At 42.7% G+C, this 22,817-nt stretch overlaps 1 protein-coding gene across 5 annotated transcripts in view; it reads left to right on the forward strand.

Annotated features, from left to right (window-relative positions):
• GRIA4 (glutamate ionotropic receptor AMPA type subunit 4) overlaps positions 1–22,817 on the forward strand; it is a 402,801-nt gene that overhangs the window by 253,884 nt on the left and 126,100 nt on the right. For all 5 annotated transcript variants that reach the window (XM_033949867.1, XM_033949862.1, XM_033949863.1 and 2 more), the window contains exon 8: positions 17,608–17,712. In XM_033949867.1, the coding sequence (XP_033805758.1) occupies positions 17,608–17,712 (105 nt within the window). The remainder of the gene's footprint in view (positions 1–17,607; positions 17,713–22,817) is intronic.

The raw sequence follows: 22,817 nt of genomic DNA on the forward strand, positions 1-22,817 counted from the left end.
GGGATTGAAGGGTATAGTCAGAGGGTTACCATACAGGATATTAAATGATTAGGGAATAGAATGTTTGAGGCCGCCGTGTGAGCGGACTGCTGGGCACGATGGACCTATGGTCTGACTCAGCAGAGGCCATGCTTATGTTCTTATGTCATCTAAAAGGTGGCAGATATTTTGGGTGACAGGACCATAGTTGTAGACCAGAGATCTCAAAGTCCCTCCATGAGGGACGCAATCCAGCCGGGTTTTCAGGATTTCCTCCATGAATATGCATGAGATCTATGTGCATGCACTGCTGTCAGTGCATATTCTTTGGGGAAATCCTGAAAACCTGACTGGATTGCGGCCCTCAAGGAGGGACTTTGAGATCCCTGTTGTAGACTGATTTGCCAGAGTCAGTTTGAATCATTTAGGGCTCCTTCTAGAAAGGTGCGTTAGGACCTTAGCGCGCGGAATAGCGTGCACTAAAATGCCGTGCGTGCTAGCCACTACTGCCTCCTTTTAAGCAGGCGGCAATTTTTCAGCTAGCACGTGCTCATATTGTACGTGCGCTAAAAACGCCAGCGCACCTTAGTAAAAGGAGCCCTTAATTCCATGCACGCCAACAAAGGTACCTCCGTTCAGCCTATATTCTACGTCAGGGTATGTATTGGATCCTCCCAGAACTTATAGATAATGCACCAGATTGGTTATATTTGGAATGGCGCCTTATGTTTCCCCTAAATTTAGTTCATTTACCAAGTATTAATATACCTAAAAGATACAGAGAAAATAAAATAATAATGGATACTTGGAAAACATTGAGATTTATTGATAAATTAACACCCATCCCAATATATAAATCAACTAATCAATCCATATGGATAAACTCCAAGATCAAAGTAGGCGGAGCTCAAATCCTTTGGAAGAACTGGATTATTGCAGGAATCAGATCTCTAGATGATATTATTTCAGAAGGTAAACTGCTGGATTTTTCACAATTGCAACATAGATTTGGTCTTAATAAAACACAAAGTTTTAAATGGTTGCAATTGAAGCAGGCCATTCAGGTTGGGTTCCCTGAATGGAAATCATTAAACAATCAATATAGTTTAAAGTTCTTATGCTTTAAAGCAGACTTCCTAGGACATCAAGCCGCATTGTGGTATAAATTAATATCTGGATATTTAATTAAAAAACCAAAAAATGGTCTAAGAGACATTTGGAGCATTGAGATTGGACATCAAATTAATGTATCTCAATGGCCACTAATTTGGTCTTGGAGAATGGGATGTACAGTGTCAGCGTCTATGAAACAAACATGGTTCTTTTTATTACATAGAGCTTTTTGGACCCCTACTCGTTTGCAAAAACTAGACAGTTCTAAGTCTAATAGATGCTGGCACTGTAATCTAGAACCAGGGACATTAGATCATTTATTATATCATTGTCCTTATATTAAAATTTTTTGGAATTCAATTTGGCCACAAATTAATAAATTAATGGAAAATCATATTGCAATATCATATGATACAATTTTATTTGGAACAATGATGAGAAAAAAAAGTCAAATTTCACCAGAAAATAATAAACTTTTATTAATTATGACAGGGGTTGCCATTCAACATATAACTAATAATTGGAAAAATTACAACAACCTAAACTACACATTTTGGTGGAATACAATATGCCATGTTTTTAAAATGGAAAGAACAATAGCAGTACAAAAGGGGACATATAATAAATTTATAAAAATATGGGGGCCATTGACAAAATACTGCAATGATTAAATAATAGAATACTTTTTCTTCTTTTCTTCTTTTAGAGATTTTCTTTTTTTTTTTTTTTTTTATTTTTTTTTTTGTTTTTTTTTTTTTTTTTACGACACACATATAGGGGGGATAAGGAAAACAATTTATATATAATATATTATAATATATGATACAAAATGTAACAAATGATTAAAAAATAATAGAAGGGTGGGGGGAGGGAAATTTATCCAGAATATATTGTAGTAGATATAAATATGTTATTGAATAATTATCAATTATATTCCAATATGTTATATACTTTTATAAAATTTGAAAATATTATATTAAGGCAATAAAAGGGTGGGGGGAGGGTGAAGGGGAAAATCAAATTCAGACATACATTGTGTTAGATATAAAAGTGATACCATGCATATATCAAATGTATTTTATTATTATGTACACTTTTTGTAAAATTTGAAAATAAAAATATAATGAAAAAAAAAAAAAAAGGTACCTCCGTTCTTCTTCTCGGCATTTGCTATCTGTGCCATCCCTTCGACAAATGTTTCTAGACGCTGATCGTGATTCCAGCTTCTCAGTGATGGCTCCGAGCCTCTGGAATTCACTACCGCTTTATTTAAGGTCAGACAAAAAAAAGTCTCTTAAGACTTTCAAGTCACAACTCAAAACTTATTATTTGATTGTGGGTAAAAATGTGAACTTTTATGCTCTTTTGCTCTTTTATCCCTTAACCTTCTTTCATTTCCCTTTTGTTTCTCTCTCCCTAACAAATATTGTAATTTCTTTCTTCCCTGCAAACCCATTTTGTGTTTGTTTGTCTACTGTTTTGGTCTTTTTACCCAATTTGTTTTAGTATCACATTTAACCCATTGTTTTTATTTTTGTAAACCATTTTGGCTTGACTTTTTGTTAAAAATTGCGGTATATCAAAGAAATTAACTGTAACTCTAACTACAAAAGCCAAGCTGAGTCAGACCAAAATACTTTTTAGCCAGTTCACAGCAGACCCCAGCCCGGATTGCAAATTCCTGACTAATGTGGATTGTGCTTCACCAATACAAGTTGCGCTCCCTCCATAGAGTTATTCGTACAGATCATCTCCTGCTTAATACCAAAAAATAATTTGCATGCTCTCTGGAGTATTTTAATTCATAGGATACTAAGCACCAGTAAAAGCTTTGACTTCAGAGTTACTTAAGCAGTGTTGAGCAGTAAGATGAGCATAGCTACTGTGGAGATGCGGATGCAGATTCAGATACTTCCAATCCCCCTATCCCTTCTATTCTCTTCCCCCCCCCCTTCTTTAAGCCGCCTCGAGCCTACCTAGGTATGAGCGATGTAAAAATAGAAGATTAGATTAGATTTTCAGTTCGGTTCAGCTGATCTGAATTGAATGGAAGAGGTTCTTTAAAAAAAACTAAATCTTTTTTTAATTCAGCCCTGTTAAAACTCATCGGGGCTACAAACTCACTAACTGTTCCTCTGATCACATCTCTACCCGTCTACTGATCACCATCTCTCCTTCTATCATTCCTTCTATCTGCCATATCTTCAACCTATGGCTCTCCACTGTGACTACGCCCAACACCTTCAAACAAAAAACCCTCGCTGGATCCTACCTGCCCTTCCAATTATCGCCCTGTCTCCCTCCTCCCCTTCTTATCCAAGCTACTTGAATGTCTTGTTCACCGCCATTATCTTGACTTTCTTCTCGAGATATTCTTGACCCACTTCAATCAGGCTTTCACCCTCTTCATTCTACAGAAACTGCCCTTGCTAGAGTCTCCAACAACCCGCTCCTGACTAAATCCAAAGTCCTCTACTCCGTCCTCATCCTCCTTGATCTATCTACAGCTTTTGACACTGTAGATCACTGCCTACTCATTGAGCAGTCCTCACATGGTTTTCTTCCTATCTTCCAATTCCCAGAAGTCCAGGGAGGGTTGAAGTGGACCCAGTGGCAACCAGAGGGACTGGTAGAGACTGGAGCAATCTTTGGTGGCCATATTGACTAGTGTGTGAGAAGAGCCTGATAGCGAAGGGTGAGAATGAAGTATGCATATTTATTGTGGATATCCTGAAACCTGACTAGCAAGGGGGTATTCCAGGACTGAGTTGAGAAGCACATCCATAGGGCATGTTGAGGCATCCCATTGCAATTTCAGGATGTGCACACTGTACCCTGAGTGCTGTGCTGACATCAGTGCAGTCCTGATTTCTCTGATGCAGCAGTTAGCGAAATGCTGGCCACCGTCAATGGGACGGATTTGAAGTACGCTCTGCTAGAAGATAAGTCACTTTATATGAATTTTGTTCTGAGATATGAGTATGAACACAAGTATTTTACAATAACAGTGGAAAATATTTATTAGTAGAAGGAAATTTGTAAATCCAATTGAGCACAAAAAATAATTTTTGTACCTTTCTGAGGAGGATTTTTAAAGCCTATGAAGTCATTTCCTTTTCCAGTCAGAAAACTGGTATTTTGCTCCTGACGGGGTTCTGAGGAGTTTTTCCTCCCTCACAGTTGGAATTTATATTGACATATTGTTGAGAGGTAGTTTGTGCCTGCACTCTTTTACCTCTTCATAAGTGAAACTGTTTTGTGTTTTGTTAGTACGAGACTGATTGAGCTTCACGGCTTTGTGGTTAAGCAGTGATTTTGTGAACTGGGTTTGATTCCCATTACAACTTCTTGTGACCCTGGGCAAGTCACTTAACCCTCCATTGTCCCAGGTACAAACAAAAAAAAAACCCTCACATGTGAGCTCACTGGGGATAAAGAAAATACCTGCATGAAATATATGTAAACTACATTGGTTTTACCACAGAAAAGTTGTATATTAAATCTATTACCCTTTAGACTTTATTATAATTTATTTACCTGCTTTTGAAGAAATTTTTCTAAGGCAGTGTGCTGCAAGAATAAGTTAGACAAAAGCACTAGACAATTATAGTAGTACCATATTTCCCCATGTATAGGCCGCGGTCTATACATGGGTTTTACAATCCCCTGCATTGGGTGCGGCTTCCTTATATGGGGCGGCCTATCTAAAGACATCATAGATAAGCTGCCCCATTGGAAGATCAGCTGCGGAGTCCCCCATACCTGCAGCTCCCTCCTGGGCGGCTGCCGGCTGCCTCCTGCCTCGTCGCGGCCAGCGGTACAGGGCAATGTTTTCAGCATCTAACCGGCCCCGCGCTGCTTCCTCAATACGTGCGCCAGTTCTCGTGAGTCCCGCGAAAACTGACACAGGCATTGAGGAAGCAGTGCAGCCCTGACTGGATGCTGAAAAGAATGTTCCTTCCCTACACCGCTGGCCGCGATGAGGCAGGAGGCAGCTGGCAAAGGTATTTACGGGGGGGGGAGGGTTGTATAGGCCGCCCCATTGTATAAGCCATTTTAGTTTTTTAAATGCTTAGATAAGCTGTGGCTAGTAACATGGGATGGCTTATCTAAGAGTTTTAAAACTTAAATCAGCATTTCCTGCGGCCTATACATGGAAGCATGGGGAAATACATGGGGAAATACAGTAAAAATATTGAACTAACAATAGACATTATGATATGCTTTGGTATTTACAAAGGCCATCTTTTATTATGCCACGGTAGTGGCGCAGCAAGGGTAAGAGGCGTCCAGTGCAGTGGTGCCCCTCCTTCACCCTTTTCTCCGGCCGCCACACGCTTCTTCCCCCCCCCCCCCCAACTACCGTGCATGTGCACCGCTTCCCTTCCCCGTAATTCTGTAACGTTCCTGGTGCAAGCAGTAACCTCCAACCTGCTGTGAAGCCTGTGTGGGCCCTCCCTCTGATGTCATTTCCCAGGTGCGGGTCCAAGAAGTGATGTCAGAAGAAGAGCCCAAGCAGGTACGACAGCAGGTCAGGGGGGGGGGGGGGTTACTGCTCGCACCAGGAACGTTACAGAGGTACGAGAGAAGGGAGCGGCGCACACTCGTAGTAGGGGAGGAGCAGGGGGAGGGGGGCAGAGAGAACAATGGGCGCCATGGTAGAGGTGGCTACGGCGGCCTAGGCTACTAAATGCTTTGATGCTGCTCCAACACTCTCAGAATTCTGGGAGCAGCATCAGAGCATTTAGCGCTCTGGGACATAGTAAAAACCTCTAATGAGGCTTAGTAAAGGGGGGAAGATTAGAGAAACTGGGCCTCTTCACCCTCGAGCAGAGTAGATTGAGAGGGGACATGATCGAAACATTCAAAGTACTGAAGGGAATAGACTTAGTAGATAAGGACAGGTTGTTCACCCTCTCCAAGGTAGGGAGAACGAGAGGGCACTCTCTAAAGTTAAAAGGGGATAGATTCCGTACAAACGTAAGGAAGTTCTTCTTCACCCAGAGAGTGGTAGAAAAGTGGAACGCTCTTCCGGAGTCTGTCATAGGGGAAAACACCCTCCAGGGATTCAAGACGAAGTTAGACAACCAGAACGTACGCAGGTCTTTGACTAAAGGGCCGCCGCATGAGCGGACTGCTGGACACGATGGACCACTGGTCTGACCCAGCAGCGGCAATTCTTATGTTCTTATGTTAGCACAATGCTTCTTAAAACTTCTGTAAACTGTAACTTTTCTGTAAATGGCACAGGAAACTAAACCCAATGAAAATAGTTTGGTTAGTATGCAGCTTCATTATTCAGGAAATCTCTCTGGTGCACTTTACTGAGCCATTGCCTTCTTGTTAAGAATCAGAAACCTCAGCATCCCAGACAGTCACAGAAGGAGGCCAAATTAAACATACCCTATGGCACGCTTGAAATGCAAATTTATAGGTTTAGCAGAAAGATAAGGCTTTTATTTAATTCCAGTAACATGAAGAATTTGAGAATCTTATTTTTTCGATATTATAATATGCAACACTAAAGATGAGAATTTGTTCTTTTTTTAGAATTCTATCTTTATCAGATTTAAAGCATGTTCATTCACAATTGCAAGAATGACAGTAGCAGAAGACTATTCATACCAAAAAGCACAGGGCTAGCCTGCAGTTGAGGTTTTACCACGGCCCAGAGCACGAATTTTATAAAGGACGCTAAAGTTAGGCGTCAACAATGTGGACATCCAACAACTTAGGCGTCCAACTAGATTAAATAATAAGCACAGTTAATGACTTTAAATAAGCAATAATTGAAAGTTAGATGTCCAAAGGCTGTGTGCGATTCACAGAATAGAATTTCATAGACGCACATCGGAAAAAGCTGCGCCATAGTCTAAATATGGACATCCATTTACAGAATCGCTTGGCATGCAGCATTCCTACACATTCTAAGACGTCTATATTTTCGCCTAAAATGCAGGCATTGCAAAACCGGGTCTACTTTTTGGGCGCGTGATAGGCGTGAGATGGGCGTGGTTTAGACATGCTGGAGGCGTCCAGATATAGTGGTATGGGTTTTGATTTTTGGGGTGTACTCCTGTTGGATATTAAGGTAAAAAGATATTGAATAATGCATTATTCCAACAAAGCACATGAAAAAAAAATATACTGCATACTAAACCTCATTCCCAGAAGGTTTTGGGTTTTGGGGGTAAAGAGTACTTCAGTTTGATATTAAGTTAAAAAAAGATATTTAATAATACAGTACATTACTCTTGCAAAGCACATGAAAAAAATATATTGCATACTAAACCTCATCCCCAAAAGGTTAAGAAAATAAGAAGAGAAACCCTACTCACAATGGCTGTGGTTCAGAGCAAGTGGACATGTCTGATGCACAGTCTTGACATCATCAATATGCACTTTGATGGCAGATTACATCTCCTTTGGGGTTGTTGGTTTTTTGGGGGGGCTTTTATTATTTTTTTCCATTATTGCTAATATTGCCCTAACCTTCTAGCATCTGACAGGACTCTCACCCCCCACCCCTCATGTGTTTCCCCATTCATCATATTTCTTTCCTATCAAATATTGTATTTCTTCCCTTGCACAAGCATGTCTGTCTGTCTTTGCCATTGCTATCACCTGTAAAATTTTATGTTTTTAGCCTTTTTTAATTATGTACACCGCTTAGACAATATATAGGCTGTATATCAAATTTTCATAAACTTGAAACTTCCGAATATCACTAAAGATAGGAACCCCTGCCTAAAAGGAAGCTCATGTTGTTCAGGGTTAAAGGTACCTCTTCCATCTTCTGCAGGTTGTGGGTTCAAATCCACACAACCACCCCCCATACCCCAACAGCTTCCCTTTGGTCTCATAAGAGAGTATGGGTTGTGGACAGGTATCAAGAGGACTTTGCCATTTACATTTGCACTCTGCTATTTCCAGGGTCCAGAGGGAAACTTTTTTTACCCTGAGATGGCTATAATCGCCTAAGGTATCATCTCAAATTTCAAGAACCCCTACCTAAAAGGAAGTCACTGTGCCTAGTGGTTAAAGGCGTGTCTTCCATCTTCCCAAGGTGGTCGGTTTAAATCCCTAGTATGGTCAGATACCCAAGCACATATTCCTTTTTTTGTGACAGTCTGCCATCTACAGTAGGTGCATATTGATGATGTCACAATGATGTCAAGATTGTGTGTCAAACATGTCCTCTTGCTCTGAGCCACAACCATTGTAAGTAGGGTTTCTCTTCTTATTTTCTTAAACTTTGGGAATGAGGTTTAGTATGCAATATACTGTATATTTTTTTTTATTTTTTTATTTTCATGTGCTTTGCTTGAGCAATGCATTATTAAATATCTTTTTCCATTATTATCAAAGAGGAGTCATCTTTACCCGCAAAATCAGAAGGTTTAGTATGCAATATATATATATATATATTTTTTTTTTTTCATGTGCTTTGATTGAGGAACACAGAGGCCAAAAGAGGGGTTTTTTTTTTTGGGGGGGGGGAAACAGCAGAGGAACTGGACAAGTGTTGAAGGTACATTTATTTATTTATTTAAAACATTTATATTCCGATTTAAACCAAAACAGTTCATAATAAACATACACGGTAAAAATATCCTAGAGAAATTACTGCTTGTGAATCAAGAGGCTATAAGCTTAGCTTTTGAATTGACATGTGGTTTAATGCCTGAGGTAGGGGAATGGATCAGATAATTGGCACCTAGAGAGCAAGCAGGTGAGGAATGGTTCGGTTAAGAGCTGGAGGAAAGGAGGCATGCCTTTTGTAAATCCAAGTGACTCTCTCCCAGGCTCTTCTGTACCTTCTTCTCTGGTTGGGAGTGTGTGGCGCAGTGATTAGAGCTACAGCCTTGGCACCCTGAGGTTGTGAGTTCAAATCCCTCACTGTTCCTTGTGTACCCTGGGCAAGTCACTTAATCCCCTCATTGCCTCAGATACACTAGAGCCCACTGGAACAGAAGGGAAATATAATAAAGTAGCCAAATGTAAAAACCACTTAGCATATAAGTGGTATATAAATAAATAAAATGGTGGTGCTTCTTAGAGGGGAAGAGCATGGCCATCAGCCTGGAGTCCCCTTCTATAAAATTGGGCTGCCTCCTCATGCCATTTTATTGCATACAATTTTAATGTAAAAAAACAGCATAAAATCACCGTTCTAATGACTTCTACAATGCTAAAACACGATAACATTATAGGTGTCATTATATGTGATGCCTAAAAGGCGATTCTACAAAGCACGCACATAAGAACACTTGATTCTATAAAGGACGCCTAGCTATATAGACGCACTTAAATTTGCTGGGCGTCGCTGATCACAATTTTCTATTGTGTGTCTAGGCATTATAGAATCGCGCTGAGTGTTGGGCTGAGTGTTGGGCGTCTAAACGATGCCTAACTTTTAGGCATCCTTTATAGAATTTGCCCCTAAATGTTCCAACGCTGCTCCGACGCTCAAAGGAATTCTGTGAACATCGGAGCATTTAGTACCATGGGCCACGGTAGAAGGTGAGGTTAATTAGTAAATGGGCATTCAGTTATGAGTTGACGAGCTTGTTAATGGCTTCGCAGCCATTTATAATATACACGCCTTTCACCAGAACACCCCAATATGGGTGTCATATATACAGTAGAATCTGGGATTAAGTACTCCTGTTGTGTTATCTCTGAGTTATTATCCGGTTAGCGCTCACTAATCATAACATACTAGCCATATTATGCAGGCATGCCTGCTTTCCATGCATACTACTTAAATTTTCATATCGATATTTATAAATTCTTCAGGAGCCTCAGACATGCCACCCATATTGATTCAATATTTATTTATTTAATTTTTTATTATTTACTAGTGTTTAAGCCCATTACATTAACGGGTGCTAGTAAAGCCTCCTTCCCTTACATGTCCCCTATTTTCAGCCCTAGCTCCAAACCCATTTTTAACCCCCCCCCCAGCTCCCTTCTCCCATCTGTTCCCTTTCAGCCCGAGCCCCCTTTTCTCACCAGCAGCATTTCCTCCCCACTCCACTTCCCTGTCCAGCAGCACCTCTTCCCTGCTCCCCGTCCCTCTTCCCCTTGCTCTCCCGTCCCAGTAGCACCTCTTCCCTGCTCTCCCGGCCCAGTAGCACCCCTTCCCTGCTCCCCCAGTCCAGTAGCACCTCTTCCCTGCTCCCCCGGTCCAGCAGCACCTCTTCCCTGCTCCCCCTGTCCCTCTTCCTTGCTCCCCCGGTCCAATAGCACCTCTTCCCTGCTCCCCCTGTCCCTCTTCCCTGGTCCCCCGGTCCAGCAGCACCTCTTCCCTGCTCCCCCTGTCCCTCTTCATTGCTCCCCCAGCCCAGTAGCACCTCTTCCCTGCTCCCCCTGTCTCTCTTCATTGCTCCCCTGGCCCAGTAGCACCTCTTCCCTGCTCCCCCTGTCCCTCTTCCCTGCTTGGGGTTGATGAGTCTTGTTTCTTTTGACAGGGGGTTCGCTAGGCTAGGGTTGCAGCTGTTGCCGCCCTTTGCCTGGGTGTATATGCAGGCCTTGGCTAGGCCTCGTGTGCTGGAAGTGCATGGAATGCGTGGCTGGACGGCGCTGGGACGGGTGACACTCAGAACTGGCCGGCGAGCTATGTATCGGGAGCGCTGGCTGCTCGGAGCTGCGGGCGTCATTCTGAGGGCCTGCCTTGCGGGCATTTTCTTCAGTTGGCGCGCGGTAGTTGCACGGGCCTCAGGTACAGAAGGTGTGCCCCTCCCCCTTGTCAGCAGAGTCGGCATGTGTTCTCGGGCTGCCTTCGGGGCTCCATGTCCGTGCTGCCTGTCTTGGAGGGTTGTGTCGGGGCGGGGCTCCTGTGCGCAATTTCCTTGTGGTCGGCGCTGTGTCAGGGCTTCTGCTGTGCACTGGCCTGTTGGCTCAGTGTCTTGCACATGTGAGGAGTGACAGGAAGGCGGGCAGGGAGAGAGCTTGCCTGTGCTTCCTCCAGCGGTTGGTGAATGAGGGCGGGAGGAGGGGAATAGCCAGAGTGTTCCCTGCCGCCACATTTTAAAATAGAATCCGGCCACGGAACACAGATCATGGCGGCAGGGAACACAAAACCCTAAGTGTGCATGGCGCTTAGGGTTTTATTATATAGGAGATTTACCACTTATATCTTAAGTGGTTTTACATTCAGGTACTGTATCATATTTCCCTATCTGTCCCGGTGGGCTCAAACTCTATCGAATGTACCTGGGGCAATGAGGGGATTAAGTGACTTGCCCAGAGTCACAAGGAGCAGTGAGGGATTTGAACCCACAGCCTCAGGGTGCTGAGGCTGTAGCCCTACCCCCTGTGCCACATCCCTAGCGCCGCACTCATTATCGGAAGGGATTTAAACATCATATCTTCATCGGCCCCACTTAATCATCAGACTTATACCATTTTTTATTTACTATTCTCAAAAGAATTTATAAATGTTGCTATGAAAACTTGCTTTTTAAGGTAATTTAAGCAGTATTGATTGCCTTATTGAGCTGTTTGGAGATATATATATACTGCTTTGAGAAGTACAGAAATTGCCTATTGGAGTGCACCTTCCACCCATGACATGCCCCCCTCCCCCAAATATTTCTAAAACATCAGTAATGAGTGGGTTTGCCCTTGGTAACAAGCAAAATACTGTAAAATGGTTTAACACATTATGTATGTTTTTATGTAACCCGCTCAGAACTGTGGATGTAGCGGGATAGAAATTTTTTTTTTTAAATAAATAAATAAATCATGTTTGCACATGCTAAAGATGTGGTAAGGGCTTAGGGGAGAATTCATCAGCGGGTGATACCGTATTAGCACACACTAATTGTTAGCACATGCTAAATGCTAAAGATGTTATAAAAAGGATGGAGTCGGTCCAGAGGAAGGTTACTAAAATGGTATGTGGTCTTCGTGGTAAGACGTATGGGAACAGACTTAAAGATCTCAATCTGCATACTTTGGAGGAAAGGCGGGAGAGGGAAGATATGATAGAGACGTTTAAATACCTACATGATGTAAATGTGCATGAATCGAGTCTATTTCATATGAAAAGAAACTCTGCAATGAGAAGGCATAGGACGAAGTTAAGAGGTGACGGGCTCCGGAGTAATCTAAGGAAATACTTATTTACAGAAAGGGTGATAGATGCGTGGAATTGTCTCCCAGAAGAGGTAGTGGAGACAGAGACTGTGTCTGAATTCAAAAGGGCCTGGGATAGACAAGGGGGATCTTTCGGAGAGAGAAAGAGATAATGGTTACTGCGGATGGGCAGCTCTATGACCTCACAATGCAGGTGCACAGAGCCTTAGCCTATAGGAAGAGGAGATGCAAATGTGAAGAGCCTTAGCCAATAGGGAGAGGAGGAGATAATGGTTACTGCAGATGGGCAGACTAGAGGGGCCATCTGGCCTTTATCTGCTGTCATGTTTCTATGTCTTTAGGAATATAATGGGCTTCTTTAGCGTTTAGTAAGCATTATCGCAGTTAGTGCCCATTGAATTCCCCTCTTTATGTCCTTTAGTAAATAGGCCCTACATTATGAAATAACATTTCAATAGTTTGAGGAGTCAAGGAGAAAACGGACCTTAGTCTAGTGCTTTTTTCCTATGTCATTGCATATAAAGAGATCGAAGATTGCTGCATCCAACACAGCTTCATATTTCATATAACTGCTTCAGGAGTTAGGGATTCCAGTGAGGCTCGTTCTTTTTTGGTAAACATATTCTCCCACATAGAGTGCTGTTTGAAGGAACAGTTTGATACAATGAGTCAATCAATTGCACAGCAGGAAATCCCACCCCTACATTCATCTCATTGACTATTCCATGAATGATTGACTACACAGCCCAAAGCCCGGGACTGCAAAAATGTTTAGTTATACATCTTGTTGAGACATCTTATAAAGAAACATTCACTGTTATCAGGTGATGAAAAACTTGGCCTGCTCACACACTGTGAAAGTATTGTCATTTCATTTTGTAAAAAAATGTCTTACAGTAAACCATCCAAACTAAAGAAAAAGGAGAACAAGCTCCTCACTATATCCTGTGGTATGCAGCCTATGCCTGCTAGGAGTGTCCCCAGAGCAGTGCATAGTTCAAGAGCAGACACTCCACAAACAGCTCCATTTAAACCCCAAACTGAGGAATTGGATGACTTTCCTTCTCTGACCTATAGAGGGAGCGGGAGAGCAGAAGTGCAGGTTTCCCATCCCCACACAAACCTAGGTTAGTTCCCAGGAAATCATTTTCACCTGAGGGTTTGGGGCATGGCTGCAGACTGTTATCCCAAAGAGCTGAGCTGTTAGAAAGGCAGAGGCAGAAGCAGAAGGAGCAGTTAGAGTTCAGGCAGCGGCACTCAGGGTTGAGAGCTCTGAACGGCAGCCACCATCTGGAATGCATGGAGCTGACTGAGGTTGGAGCGGAACCGCCTCTCTGCATGCCTGAAGTTCCTTAGGACATGGAGCTGGACCCGGAGCCAAATGCTGAGTTACAGAATGAAGTCCTGCCCATGGAAGTTTGCTGTTCCAGAGGCAAGTAGTTGGAATTGCCTAAGTGAGTTACTGAAACCTTGCTTATTTAAACTTGCTTATTTAAACTTCAAAGTTTTCTTTTTGGTAACCCTGAAGGAGCTGTGGTGCTTGGTGGCATCTGTGAGATCTGTGAAAGGCTTGTTTTGAATTTTGAATGTTTTTTTGTTTCCCCTGGGTGGGGGAAGGACTGTTCCAGTCCCAGGCAGTGGGGTTTGCCCCGCATTCTCAGTGGTGGGATAGAGGGCCTATTGTTGGCAAAGTTGTTACCACATGGAGCACACTGCCTGGCCAGCACGTCAGCTGCTGGGAGGGTCAGAACCGTAGCACTGACTCAGGCTGAAGATATCAGCACCAGAGACTGGTTTTTGTTTTTGGAGTTTTTCAAGTTATTGGACTGTGAATTGGCTGGAGAGCCAGTCCCAGCTTTGAGGAAGATTTTGACTTATATGTTTGGAACTATATCTATCCAACATTAACTCAGAGTCTATTTAGTTGTATATTTTGATTGTTTTTGAGACTATTCTTGATCACCGAACATCCTGACAAGTTTTGTTTTTGTTTGAATTGATTAATATGGAAACAAGCAAGCTGGCTTGATTTATTTTGATTTCAAGAATAAACCCAGTGATTACCTGAAGAATACCTACCTGGTGAAGTGGTGTTTCCTTCTGTTTTCCTTCCTTTGTGCTGCCCGCTGCAGCTCACAAGAGTTTTTTCTTGTCCTGGTGTCCCAGGACCCATTGCCCTGAGGCTGCCGGTGACAATCCCAAAGGGGATAAAGGGCTAGATTCACAAAGCAAACCGATCGTGTACCGATCGGTTTGCAACCCCTTTGCGACCATATTTCCCTCGGGCCCCATTCACTAACCTCTCCTGCGATCCGCTTCGAATCCGTGCATGCAAATGAGGTGAAACACATGCAAAGTAGGCAGGGACACGATTCACAAAGCAAAATTTCACATCCAACTGGGCTGGCCGATCAGCTGAAGAAGCAACTGCTGGGGACCAGTCGAAAACATCTTTCCGACTCTGGAAGCCCTGCTCTCTGCCGCCCTCTCCTGCCTGCTCTCCCTGAATCGCCGAATCGCCGCCCCAGTTTTCTCCTGCCCTTCTTCCCCGAATCTCTCCTGCCCTTCCCCGCCCTGTGAGCCTTTGGTTTTAACCTGTGGGTTTAAAGCGGCTTAAAACCACGGGCTCGCAGGGCTAAAAACTAATAATTAAAGTAAAAAAAAAAAAAAAAGATTGTGGCTCCGACAGGCATGTGCAGACCATCTACAGATGGTCTGCACATGCGTGGGGATCACAGAAAAGCGATCCGTGCTGGCAGATGGGGGAATTCCTCCGATTGCCCCCATCTACATATTTTAGTTTGCTGAATTTGTCAGACCTGCCCAGATCGGGCCCGATCAGGCAGGTTGGTGAATCTGGCCCATAGTGAGGTCAAAAAAGGAGACCAGAGAGTCCAACAAATTTAAAACGGCCACTTTTCTTTATTCATCAGCTATAAATAAGGTCAAGTATCCAACACAACTCACAATTGGGGAAAACACTCTCGATTTTGCCATATTACAGCATAAATGCCCACCTCAGGAGTCCAGTCTTCTAAATATTCAGGAGTTTTAATATAAATATCAATTCCAATGTAAAAAACACAAGCATGTTCACTAATGCCAATGCACAGACAAAGTTGTTGGGGTTTTTTTTGCAGCAATATTCCTATTCTGCTGATGTAGAGCTTCTTCTAAAATACAGGATCTGCTGATCCGCAGAGCTCTACACTCCTTCCCCCAACATCCCCCTGACATCCCCAGACCCTCCAAATCCACCCCCCCCCCCCCGCATCCACCGACATTGTTGGACACCCCTCCCATATCCCCTGTCCATTCCCTCCTGCCTACAGGGCTGCGTGCTGCGAATGACGAGTTTTCCCCCTCCCAATGCGTCTTTGGATGCAGTGGGAGGGGCCTAAGGCCCTGATTGGCTCAAAAATAAAAGATAGACGTCTGGCAGTTTTGAAAATGGACATTCTTTCTGCTGGGTTTGTGGACTTCTTGCCCAAAACGTCCAACCTCAGACTTAGATGTCCTTTCAAAAATGCCCCTCATAGGTACTACATTTTAACATCTCTATCCTATCTCCCCTCTCCTATCTTTCCTCCAATGAATACATATTGAGATCTTAGTCTGTCCCCATACGCCTCTGGACCAACTTCATTCTGTTATATGTTTTTGAAGGTGCTGCCTCCATCACATACATATTTAAATTGTACAATAACAACACAAACGTGTGTATGCTGGTGCATGAATATTTATCTTTGCCATCTTCAAAATATAAACGTGTCTTTTCCCAGCTCTGTCACAGAGACTGGTATCCCTCGCTAGTTTGGCTTTTCAAGGGGATGTTAACTATAGGGGGCTTAAGGGGACAACCAAGGCAGGATTAATTTGTCGAGAGCCCCTAGGCACACAAGTCCATTGGGCCCCCTGCCCCAACCCACCCGCCCCACCTCATCATGCCCTGCCCCTGTCCTGCCTCATGCCTCCTTTCTTCTTCAGTTATGGTCCTAGAATGGTCTTCTGTGTAAGGTGAACTGGAACACCTTGAGAACACAGCAAGGTTCTTGACTTTCCTTAAGCTTTCTTCAGATCTCTTCTTACTCCTTAGCTTTGTTCCAAAGATACTGTCAAAGTGTATTGAAGGCATTGAAAAACATAAAATGATTTTCAGATTGTTTGTGAGAAGCTAGCTAAACTAAAGGCGGACAAAGCAATGGGTCCAGATAGCATACATCTGAGAGGATTTAATGCTAAAAACTGCAGGGCCATGCATTTGAGCTACAAAAGGAGTGGGACTTGGCGGTGATTTTGTATGATGATCTTAAAATGGCCAAACAGGTAGAAAAGGTGAAGCAAAATCCAGAAGGATACTTGGGTACATAGGGAGAGGAATGGTCAGCAGAAAAAAAGAGGTGATAATGCCTGAATACAATTTTGGTCCAGAGGGTGGCTACTAAAATAGTCATTGACCTTCCAAATAATCCCATTCTTCCTAAAGTGTATGGGGAAAGTCTTAATATGTATACTTTGGAAGCAGTTTATTTCTTACCCTCAGGCTCTTTTTTAAATCCAAGGCCAATACCCCAAACAAAATATACCTCTGGTACATCTCAGAACCTCAGACACAATCCGGGATCCCCAACTTTTCAGACCACAAAGATAAGTGTTATTACTTATAAATTATTCTAAAGTATTTATATTGATGGATAAAAATTTAAATTGAACTAGTGAAGAGCTGACATGTGAAGCTTAGTGCTGTGAATGTACTGAGCCCGGTTCTGAGATATACCGGAGATATATTTTGTCTGGGGTATTGTAAATGAGTACTTTAGAAGCAGTGGAATGTGGTCAGGGCCTTCAAGGGATTCGCCCCACCTCCTAAAGACCCTGAGGGCATTGCTCTGAATTTTATTGGTTGTGCAGGCAACAGGCAGATGCTGCTCAGCCAGTCAAATTCAGATTAGTATGTCAGGGCCTTCAAGGGGTTTCAGGGAATCCCCAGCCCAAGAGCCCTGCTTTTTTTATAAATATATATATTTTTTTTGTTTGATGCAATTTGCCTGGTTGAGCAGGGTGCCTACTCAACGAATCAAGCTATCAAGCAAAAAAGTAAACAAAAATAAAAAAGCAGGGCTATAGAGCAGGGGATTCACTGAATCCCCTTAAAACCCTCACCACATGCCTCTGTTTGGAAGAAAGGTGAGAGAGGAGAGATACGATAAGGAGGTTTAAATATATCCACTAAAACTATTACCTCTAAAATTATTTGTCCTGTGCTGTTTATTCTCTGCTTGGCAGCTGTATTGTGTTTTAGATGCAAGAAATATTGACAAGAGCTAAAATAAGCCAAGTATTATAAGAAGCTTATTGTGAAAAATATTCCAAAGAATGTATAAGAAATTATTTTCCCCCTTCTTTCTTCAGGTCCGAATCCAAGGTTTGACTGGGAATGTTCAGTTTGATCATTATGGTCGTAGAGTAAACTACACAATGGATGTCCTTGAGTTAAAGAGTACAGGTCCGAGAAAGGTATGATCAGAACTGGCTATGAAATATTTTGAATCCTATTTTCAAGATGTGTTTCCCTTAACAATGAAATAGAAAAGGTTATTTAAATAATTAAAAATAACTGGCTCTATGACCATTAGAGGAAGCATATATTCATCGATACAGAAGAAGCATTATAGCTGTCATATCGTTAATTATAGTTATATTGCCTTTAAATATTGTTTTCCATAGTCCATTATATGAGATGCTGGATAATTATATTAGCTACCATGGCACAAAAAGGTAGATTTAAATGAAAGGGAAAAGATGAGCTCCCATTGTAGAATCGTGTAGTGTGCCAATTTTGGCGCCCAGATTTGGGAGCGCACAGGGCAGAGCAATTCCAAATACCCCAGGCTATCTGGCACAAACAGATAATGTGGTGAGGCCCTCCTTATATAGAAAGCCAACCCCTAGCAGTGGTACTACAAGACTACCACTAAGGTCATGATAGCCATTTTGTGAGTCAGAACTAGACTTGTGGGAGCACAGGAGGACCACTCCTTGCCCGGCTCACTGTGTGGCGCAGTGGTTGGAGCTACAGCCTCGGCACCCTGGGGTTGTGGGTTCAAACCCCGCGCTACTCCTTGTGATCCTGGGCAAGTCACTTAATCCTCCGTAGCCCCAGGTACGTTAGACAGATTGTGAGCCCACCGGGACAGAGAGGGAAAATGCTTGAGTACCTGATTGTAAAAACCGCTTAGATAACCTTGATAGGCGGTATATAAAATCCTAAGAAACTTGAAACTTAAACTTGAAACTTGCACCACCAAGCACTTCCCAGTAAGACCCGAGGGTATTGGGAAGCTAGGGAGGGTGTGGAGAGGGGTTGATTGATTTTTGCTGATTGGAATGTTAGGAGGATCAGAATGGCATGTTTCAAGTGGTTGCGAACTGTAATTGGGGAAGGTTGTGAAATTGCATGGGGGTGTGCTGGGACAAGGACTTGGATGGTGGAAGGAGTGATAGGGTTATCAGACGTCCAGGAAAACCCAGACATGTCCTCTTTTTTAAAGGACTGTCTGGGCTCCTGGACGGGCTTTTCAAAAATCCAGCATTTGTCCAGGTTTCGGAAAGCTCCGACAAACTTCAGCCGCACATGGAGGGCCTCTGAGCATGTGCGGATGACATCACACACATCCGCGCATGCTCCAGTTCCTCCGGACACGTCCAGAGCTCATCAAAGAAGAGAGGAGGCTTGCTGGGGGTGGGGCTGGGGGCAGGACTGGGCAGGGCCGGAAACGGAAACAGCTGGGACTGGAGATGAAACCAGGTGGGGTTGTGGCGGAATGGGGCAGGCCTGGAGGCAGAATGTGGCAGGGTTATGTGCCCAGGGTTTTCCTTTGTAAAATATGGTAACCCTAGGGAGTGATCAGATAACAGGGGAGATATACATGAAAGAGCAGTAGCACAATTGCACTAATCACCTTCTCTTGAGGTGGCAGTAAGTGCAATTACACTATCCTGTAATACCCACTAACGGTATTAAGCAGCTAGCATGGATTTCTGCTGCACTGGCTGTTTTAATATGCTTTAGAGGTCAGCATGGGTGTGGGTTAATGCCTAATGCATAGTAAACGTATCCTCAAAATAATAAGTCAAAGACCAATAACCCTCCTATTGTGAAGAATATAAGAAGGAATTCTTTGCAGAAACTTCTTATCTATAAATGCTAATTTTTGTATACTTTTTTGAAGGCTAAAAGACCTCAAGTGTTCATGGCCGTTTGTCTTTGGAACAAGTCCTGTCAGAACAACCACCTGTGAACTATCATTGGTCTCATATGCCTTTCTTTTTATCCTTTATCACTATTAAATACATGTTTATTGATAACTTATTTTTTATAAAAACTTTTAAATTCCCGATTTTAAACTACAAGTTTTTTTAAAATAAAAAGTAGTGATATAGCAAATATTAAATCTGAATAGAAATTACTTCAATCTTCAGGCTTATTAACTTCATAAAGCCTAAAATATGTGGAGGGGCATAATAAAAAAAAACGTCTAAGCCCCCTTTTGGCCTAGGCCTTAAACGCTGAAAGTAGAAGCAGGAAAAATGTCCATTCTCAAAAAAAAGTCCAAAAGGAGGGTTTTTTAAAATAATGGCCTGCCTCTACGTTCAGCTGTTTAAACACCCAGACCACCACTACGTCTACACTTACAACATATAATAAACCAAAAAAAAAAGCCTAAGTCCCAAATGCCTAATGCTAGGCCTTTTATGCGAAGGAGGAACACTGATTACAGAATCCACCACTACCTCCCCCCCCCCCACCCCCAGCAACGATCGCAGCAGGAGAGATGGCTCATCTCCCCTGCTGTGATAGCGATACCATGATCGGGCAGGAGGGAGCTCAACCCCTCCTGCCCCGACGCAGCCCCATCTTGACATGGGCAGGAGGAAGCCCAGCCCATCCTGCCCTTGCGACCCATCTACACCTTACCCACACTAGGATTGCACTTTAAGGAGAAACCATGCTGAGATGATATTAGCTAACTGTACTTTACATGAGCTTTCACCTCCAGTTTAACTGTAATTGTATATTGGTTCCCTGACGAAGAACCGAAACGTGGCACGTCGGAACCTGCTACTGCTTTAAAGCTAAGTTTGAATGATTTGCTTTCCAACTCTATACTTGCATAAGCAGTTAAGCATAGCTAGTGTAGCTAGCACATAACAATTAAAGAGAATATCACACTGGAGAAAAAGAAAAAATGAACGCTGCAATGATTGGTTGGTGAGGCGGAACATATTGCCTTCATGTCTCTGAGCAGAGTTCTATTAGTTAAGAATTGATACTTGTGGAAACATTCTTTGAAAATCATTTATAAATATTTTTCATGCAGTGACTTACTTCAGTGGTAGGCAAAATTATGGCGGCACAGCTGAAGGAGAGTATAGTACAGTTCCTAGAATCCATTGGCTTACAAGAACCGAGGCAACATGGTTTTACCAAAAGAAAATTGTGTCAAACAAATCTGATTGATTTTTTTTTACTAAGTGGCCAGAGAACTGGATTGAGATCTTTAACTCTGTCCCCATACACCTTATGACAAAGACTGCCAACCATTTTAGTAGCCTTCCTCTGGACATACTCCATCCTTTTATATCTTTTTGAAGGTGGGTTCCCCAGAATTGTACACAAATTCTAAATGAGGTCTCACCAGTCTTATACAAGGGTATCAATACCTCCTGTTTCCTACTGGCCATACCTTTCCCTATGCACCCAAGCATCTTTCTAGCTTTTATTGTCACCTTTTCCTGTCTGGCCACTTTAAGATCATCACATACTATCACACCCAAGTCCTGCTCCTCTTTCATACACAAAAGTTCTTCACCCGCTCAGGTTTTTGTATGACCTTACATTTCTTAGCATTAAATCTTAACTGCCAAATTTGAGGCCATTCTTCAAGCTTTGCTAGGTTTTTCTGCATGTTATTCACATCATCAGGGGTGTCTACTCTATTGCAGATTTTGGTATCATCTGCAAAGAGGCAAATCTTACCAGACAACCCTTCAGCAATATCACTTACAAAAATGCTAATAAGAACAGGCCCAAGAACCAATCCTGAGCCACAAAACTGGTAACATCCCTTTCTTCAGAGCAATCTCCATTGACCACTACTCTCTGTCACCTTCCATTCAACCAGTTCCTGGCCCGGTCCATCACTCTGGGGCCCATATTGAGGGTACTCAGTTTATTTATTAGACATCTATGTGGATCACTGTCAAAGGCTTAGCTAAAATCTGAATATACCACATCTAGCACACTTCTTCTATCCAATTCTCTGGTCACCCAGTCAAAGAATTGATCAGATTTATCTGACAAGACCTACCTCTAGTGAATCCATGTTGCCTCTGGTCCTGTAATCCACTGGATTCCAGAAACATCACTATTCTCTGTTTTAAAAGTGTTTCTTTTAATTTACTTACCACAGAATTCAGGCCTGTAGTTCCCTACTTTTTCCTTACTTCCTCTATTGTCCCTAAAATGCAGCATTTTTGATCACCTTCCAAAATAGCTGAGTGCACATGTATAATCACTGTGTAAGCAGCCTTTTGTGTGTCTTGGTCTTATTGCTGATGTTCTATGTCCAAATGTGCTTTTTTTAGTTTCTTTTCTGTGCTCACATGACCCAAATGCAAATTGTAAAGGTTAGCAAAATCACACACTGCTGCTGATCCTCTCACCAGCATACCCCTAGTTTCTCATTTCTGATGCCTTGCTGATACAGCAAAGTAGCCCCTCACTGGCATTCTCTTATCCTAACTGCCATTCTGGTCAGCCATGGATCAGACCATAGACTGTGACATACTCATAATATTTTAAATGTCACTGCCTCACCTTTTTCTCCTTTGTGATATTCTTCCAAAGAAGACCATATGATGACTTACAATCCCTGCATTCAAACACCTGGCAATCACCCATTGCACATTTGAGAAACTCGACATATTTTTAGCAGTGGTGAAGGCTCCAAGGACGGAAATGATGCATCAATTGCACAGGGACATGATTACCTCTTTCTTTCTGTTGGTTATGCCGCTCTCTGTGCAACCAAACAACCTTTTGGTTTTTGTCACCATCTTATCATAGTCTTTCTCCAGTTTGAGATCATGCCTAAGGTGAGGCACCTACCTGCACCTAACGATGTCTACCTGAAAAGTAAGCATGGTTAAGGGTGAGGAATTGGTGGGTTAAGGCTTACTGTAGGTGTCTATGGTAGGCACTAGTAAATTAGGCTAGGAAAACCCTGGCCTAATACAATGGTGCCTACCATGAAGATGCCTAGCAAGTCCTAAGCCAACTTAAGCACCACTAGGCATGATTCTGTAAACAGTGCCTAGCGGTTGATTGACAACCATACTGGAATCAGGCCCTATAGCAAGCTTTGCCCTAGATGGCCACTTAGAACAGACACTCCTAAAGAGCCATTTTTATAAATTGAAATTTCCACCCGAAGATGAATCCACTTTCCACCATGCTAGTCTGATTTAATTCTTGAAGATGGCTATGTCAATATTACTGCTCCCTGTATGCAAGATGTGAAATGTTCCAAGCAAGACCTTCATCTCCACAAAAAAGCTGT

The sequence above is a fragment of the Geotrypetes seraphini genome, chromosome 6, assembly GCF_902459505.1.
Source record: "Geotrypetes seraphini chromosome 6, aGeoSer1.1, whole genome shotgun sequence".
In the NCBI taxonomy this organism is placed as follows: domain Eukaryota; kingdom Metazoa; phylum Chordata; class Amphibia; order Gymnophiona; family Dermophiidae; genus Geotrypetes; species Geotrypetes seraphini.